The sequence below is a fragment of the Chanos chanos genome, chromosome 5, assembly GCF_902362185.1.
Source record: "Chanos chanos chromosome 5, fChaCha1.1, whole genome shotgun sequence".
Taxonomy (NCBI): domain Eukaryota; kingdom Metazoa; phylum Chordata; class Actinopteri; order Gonorynchiformes; family Chanidae; genus Chanos; species Chanos chanos.
In genome coordinates, this window is record NC_044499.1 from 3,161,314 (window position 1) to 3,168,000 (window position 6,687).

At 43.4% G+C, this 6,687-nt stretch overlaps 1 protein-coding gene across 1 annotated transcript in view; it reads left to right on the forward strand.

The window, feature by feature from the left end:
• Positions 1-1,683, forward strand: part of wdr47a (WD repeat domain 47a) — a 19,067-nt gene extending 17,384 nt beyond the window's left edge. Inside the window, exons 12-15 of the mRNA XM_030773457.1 lie at positions 97-267; positions 571-702; positions 935-1,153; positions 1,541-1,683. Coding sequence (XP_030629317.1) covers positions 97-267; positions 571-702; positions 935-1,153; positions 1,541-1,683 — 665 coding nt within the window. The remainder of the gene's footprint in view (positions 1-96; positions 268-570; positions 703-934; positions 1,154-1,540) is intronic.
• Positions 1,684-6,687: the final 5,004 nt, after the last annotated feature.

A 6,687-nucleotide genomic window follows, 5' to 3' on the forward strand; every position in this document is an offset into this window, starting at 1 on the left:
GTGCGTGTGTGTGTGTGTGTGCGTTTGTATGTGTGCGTGTGTGTGTGTGTGCGTTTGTATGTGTGCGTGTGTGTGTGTGCGTGTGTGTGTGTGCAGGTCCTGATCTGGAGTTTAGTATGCATGATGGGACGATTCGTGACTTGGCATTTATGGAGGGCCCAGAGAGTGGAGGAGCCATTTTAATCAGCGCAGGTGCTGGAGACTGTAACATCTACACTACTGACTGTCAGAGAGGACAGGGTCTACACGCTCTGAGTGGACACACAGGTACACACACACACACACACACACACACACACATACATACACGTTCATTTACAAACACACACACGCACGCACAAATATACTCATGCACAAACATATATACACACACACTATACACACACACACACACACACACACAGAGTCATGAACACATAGGGCCTCAGGGCCAGACCTCTGTAATGCTGTTTCCTAACAGTGTCTACCACGAAATAATACCACCACTGACCCTAATAATGATCAGAAACACCTGCTGTGTTGTGTTGGCCTTCATGTGCTGTCACGTGTTGGTTTTCTCTCTTTGGTCAGGGCACATCCTGTCTCTGTATACCTGGGGTGGGTGGATGATAGCGTCTGGATCCCAGGACAAAACGGTCCGATTCTGGGACCTACGGGTACCCAGCTGTGTACGAGTCGTTGGCACCGCCTTCCATGGCTCAGGTGTGTGTCTGTGTGTTTCTGGAAACGGATAATGGGATGTTTTGACCTTCCTTAAGTCTAAGGTGTCCAAAGGTTAGCGACCAAAAACAGCTGTTTAGAGCAACGACTTCAGAAATTCTTAAACGTGCGTGACAGTATGCTGCCTTGTTAGAAAGTACCAGGGTGACATTAATTAAACTGTTGACAGCTCAGCCATTCAGAATGCTGATGGTTTGTGATGTCACAATTGCAGGTAGCCCTGTTGCCTCGGTAGCGGTGGACCCGAGTGGCCGTCTCCTGGCAACAGGCCAGGAGGACAGCGGAGTCATGCTGTATGACATCAGAGGGGGCCGTATGGTGCAGACATACCACCCCCACTCCAGCGACGTGCGTTCAGTACGCTTTTCGCCCGGCGCTCACTACCTCCTCACCGGCTCCTACGACACCAAGGTCAAGGTCACAGACCTGCAAGGTAAGTGACCTGGACCCCAGAATACATCAGATTACAGCCAATAGAGTGCTTATTTACTGATCAAAATTGCCCTGATGTGGTCTGAGGATATTCTTGTACCACCAAACTGCACTGTTTGTAACTGTTTTTTTTGTTTGTTTGTTTTTAATTGTCAGCCTTGTTCAAACGTTTGTCTGATCCTCTGCCAATATTTTATGTTTTATGTGTATGTGTGTGTGTGTGCCTGTACAACTATTTGTGTGTGTGTGCATTTCTCTGTGCATTCTCTGATGTGTGTGTGTGTGTGTGTGTGTATGTGTGTGTGTGTGTGCCTGTACAACTATTTGTGTGTGTGTGCATTTCTCTGTGCATTCTCTGATGTGTGTGTGTGTGTGTGTGTGTGTGTAGGTGACCTGACGAAGCCGCTGCCGTTGACTGTAGCGGGAGAACACAGTGATAAGGTGATCCAGTGTAGGTGGCACACACAAGACCTGTCTTTCCTGTCCTCCTCCGCTGACCGCACCGTCACTCTCTGGACACAAAATGTGTAGTACAGCTTAGTACCACCGGGGGGCAGCACCACTTCCAAACTCTGAAGATTTCCTCCAAAAAAAACCCATCACAGATGCTTTGACAAGGTGTCCAACCTTAACGGAGAACTGGACAGACGCGTGGACATGGTGGTTTTGAAAGGAGAAAGTGTGTGAGTGTGTGAGTGAGAGACTCTCTGTGTGTAAATGCAAGCACACAAGAGTGTCAGTGTTAGTGTGCATAAATATAAGAGCACAAACTGTGTGTGTGTGTGTGTGTGTGTGTGTAACAGAGAGAGAGAGAGAGAGAACACTGGTGATTTGTGGTTTGTTTACTCTGTGCTGTTACTCTCTGTATTCCTGCTTACATGACAGACTCCTGTAATACAGCACACACATGAATTTCCTTAGCTCCATGTATGTGTGTGTATTTATGTATGTGTGTGTGTCTGAGTGTGTGTGTGTGTGTTCAAATGGGGAAAAAAGAAAATCAAACACACTCTTTATGACTGTCCATAACCTGTACCCAGCATGGCTAAAATGGTTCCAGTGCCGTTCAAATGAGGGACACTACAGAACCTCCCTGTGACTCTGTCTGTGATAAAGGCGCTGAGAGGCCATGCTTCTGCTACAGTATTGTTCATGTGGTGCCTTCAGTTAAGCATCCATCAGATCTTTCCAGGCCCTTCAGAGAGCTTTACTACACGCTAAGAAATTCCACCCGCTCAAACATGCCATGTAAACCAACCGAAAAGAAAAAAAAAGCATTGTGCTATGTGAGGTAATATAAAGTATTTCTCACGTGTAACATAATGCTTATTCTAAAGCCTGTGTATTGCTGCTAGTTGTTTTAATGACAAAATGTTCTTGGGGGGGGGGGGGGGGGGGGACAAAACAAAAAATAACAAAAAAAGGATATTGTGGTGAGAAGTGCAAAGAAATTGGTCTGCAGTTGTCAAAGTGCTTATTGTTACGCTGTTACCTGGAGCAAAAGAAACAACAACTAATCTTTCCCGCCAACTTTCCCGCTCGATCTTGTTTAAATGAACATTCCTCGTCTTTGTATATAGGGAGAAATGTCTGTGTGAGCCAGTACTGCAGTGAACAGTTAAGTTTCACGTAACGATACAAGTTTCATTTCGAGGGAGAAAAAAATAAGTCTCACAAACTTTGTGAAATTTTCCGGAAAACGGACGGCTTGAACTGAAATGGTGCCCTTGCTAAGTGCTGATTAAGTCTGATGAAGTTTTTAGTCCCTGTGTTTCACTGACTCGATTCGTTTCATGTCTCTTTTTTCTGTCCTTCTTTTTCTCCCGTTGGGAATTTCGATCTGTTTCAATATTGTGGCTTTAACACCACGAAAGGGATTATCTGAGAGATATGGCATTGAGTTCACACAAAACTGAAACACAGGATTTTTTTGTTGTTGTTAATTTTTGTTTGTTTATTTGTTTGTATTAGTTTGTTCAGTTGTGTATTTCTTTCACTACTGTTGCACTTTGTCAAGGGAACTAATATCAAATTATGACACACGTATTTTTATTTAATTTAAACTTAAAAACCGTTAAATTGTACAGTAGTTTGTTTTAACCGAAGTCCAGACTAACATGTTAATATATTTATTACTGTTTAATGCAGTTTTGGTTTTGTTTAACTGTTGTTGTTTTTTTTCCACATTTAATTTTGAACAGTGTAGATAACTATGTTCGGGAAAATGTGACAGAAGTCGTAGCTTATGGAGTGTCTGGCGTCTGCTATGCTGTCTAAATAAAGTACTGTCAGTTGCTTCCGTTGACTATGTGAGGCTTATTGCTCAACTAAGACACGCTGGTGCGAGAATTACAATTTCCATGTGGGTTACGCCAGAGACGCATTGCAATAGGGACGAAATACTACAGCTTGCACATCACTGTCTCCACTGCTGTGCTGCTGAAGTAGAACCAGTTTCACGTGATATGTCAATACGTACTTTCGCTTTCTATCCACAGTTTCCGACCCCTTCTCTCGCCACCCCTTCCAAAGCTGAACTCTGTCGCCTTTTACAGGAATTTTAGCTTGCCGTATTAAGTCGTCTTGGTATTTCAGTGTACAGAACTTCACGGAAACAATGCGAGTTTTGGGAGTAATCGTCGCTGTCTTGTTGGCGTGTGCGGCTGCTGCTTCCGAAGACGAAGGCGGCGACGACGACGAATGGCTCGATCCGACCGACATGCTTAGATACGACCCGACTTCGAAGACCATGCGGAAATTCCCACCGACGGTACGTCCACGGAGAACATGACTCTCGAGTTCACGATGAACTTCAGGGTTTATTTAACATTTCATGCGCATCTCCTTATTTCTAACTCTACTTTATACAGGACGCTACACATTCAGCACAGAAGGCTGAATGTAAACCTTGCCCTGTTACTGAATGTAAACCTTGCCCAGTTACCAAATGTTCAAACGGAGTGACCGGTAACGACCAAAAGAAAAAAATTCCCACTGAAGTAAGCAAAGATACAAAATGTTATAGCATTTAACTGTAGTTCTGAATAACAAAATAGGCGGGAATGTCGCGAATACTATAGATATATGCTAATGCTATAATAATATTATAATATTATGTTTCCCAGGACGAGCAACAAAGCCAAAAGCCGAGCTCACCTGCTCAGCCTCTGACACACCCCATTTTAAAACGTTACCTCGCCAGACTTCTCAAATCAGTCCGAAAACGGGGTCTTGTGAGTGACATACCTTCTCTTCTCTTACTTTTTTCTCTCTCCCTTCACTACTTTACGGCATTAATGCTTCACGATTTAACAGACCTGCATCGATGGGCCAAGTGACCAGTAAAACCAAGATATCCTTCCGGCACAGATGAGAAATATAACACTTTAAGGCACTGATCTTCGGTACTGTCAGATTCATAATTCATTACAGTTACAGATTCATTACAGTCTATAATGAATGACAGCTATGAGGCGTCAAAACAGATTGAGCAATGTCATTAAGTACAGCCGCAGGTGAAATAGGTAAAAATGCAACTACATCGTTTAGGCAGTTTATGACATATGATGTACTGAATGTAATATAAATGACTCAGTTATCTTTGTCACCTGTGTGAAGTCTCTGTTTCCTTTTCTTTTTTTTTCTTTTTTTTTTTTTTTTAAATAAATCAGCCAAGTAAAACCAGTGACGTCCACTATGACGTTGAGATAAGGCTATCAGAGCAGAGTGTGACGGAGATCCAGAAGTTTCTGGACGGAGATGGCCAAGTAAACCCGGGGGTTCTGGACGAAATTATGGGACAGCTGCTTCTGAACATGAAGCACCATGATCATGAGGCGTGGAAGTGGAGATTCGAAGACACGTTTGGTGTGGACCTGAGCACTGCGGTTGGGGTGAGAGAGAGAGAGACAGGGCAGCAATCACTTGTGACTTGGGGGAGGGGTATATGGATGGTGGTGGAGGGGGGGTAGAACATCACCAGTACGTAACTTTCAGAACGTTCACATCATTGGACATATAAATCCAACTCTGTGACGCTGTCTCAGATTCACTGTATTCATGTCTGGCTCTTTCTCTATGTTCAGGCAGTAGTTTGTTAATGTCACTCTGTTCACTGTTTCCCTCACTTGATGCCTAGGTCTGTATTTGTCTGGCGTGTATGATAACGGTCATATGTACGGAGCTGTGGAGCCCAGTGTCCTGGTTTATACAGCTTAGACGGCTCTTTCCCTTCTGTTTCTTCGTCAGCCTGGTGTGGAACTGGCTTTACCTCTACAAGGTATCTGTGCATTCCCTGACCGACTAACGCTGTCATTCAGAGAAACCTTTTATAACGTTTTATAACAAACTATTCTCCCAATGCTTATGCTTGGGAAAAAAAAACATTCCACACTGAATGATCTTCATCAGTCTTAACCAATCAATGATTAATCAGGTCATGAAGACAAGTGTCACCTCTCTGCAGTTCAGTGCAGTTCGTTGTTCTCCTCTAGTCGGTTTGTACGATACGCAAATGATTCAGAGTTTAAACCAACTGTGGCTGCATCAGTCAATAGTGCGTATGACTTTCATGGTTATTTTTTTTTGTCCAGATGGAGTATGCTAAACACCAGAGTAGGATGATGAAGACAATGAAGATCAGTGAGAAATGCTCTGGACTCAAGGAGTTTGACTGGCTGGACAATTTTAAAGGTGAAAAAAAAAAATATGCTTATTCTAACAAAGAATGTATGGCACTATAATAAAACTACATGAACCTACAACTCCCCGTAATCCTGATCTCCATCACTCTGCTCTGAGAGCCTTATCTCAACGTCATAGTGGACGTCACTGGTTTTACTTGGCTGATTTATTTAAGAAAAAGAAAACAGAGACATCACACAGGTGACAAAGATGACTGAGTCATTTATGTTACATTCAGTACAACATATGTCATAAATTGCCTAAACGAGCCCGGTTCTCTAACCTCTAGACTACGTAATCCTACTTGCAACTCCTCCTAATCCTACCTGCTTTAGAGGAATCGTTGTAGGATCATTTGATTTTTGCACACGCAGGATCTGAGGTTGCGTTCCTCTTCTCCACAGGGTGGTACAGAGGCACGTTTACTGTGCAGGGAGATGAGTGTGAGGAATACTACAGGGCTATTCTGGTTGACCCCATTTTGCTGGTGCCTCCAAACAGGGTAAATATACCTTAATCCACATACACACACTTCACAGATTTATGGGTCTTCTTAGCTTTAGCCATTTCTTTCACTAAAACTGAAAATAGTAATTGATTTTTGGGGGGTCTTTGGGTCTGAGCATATGGATTTCAACCTTTTTTCTTTTCTTTCTTTGAAACATCAGTTATTAAAAACAATATATGGATCGGGGGGGGGGGGGGGGGAATGCTGCACTGTCACACTGAATACGGCACTGAGTTTCCTCTGTTAGAACATTTATGACGCGGTCATCGATCTTGCGTCTTTGCTAATCCAGGTGATCTCCTACACCATCACCTGTCTGTTCACGGATCCCCTGGAGAAAATTG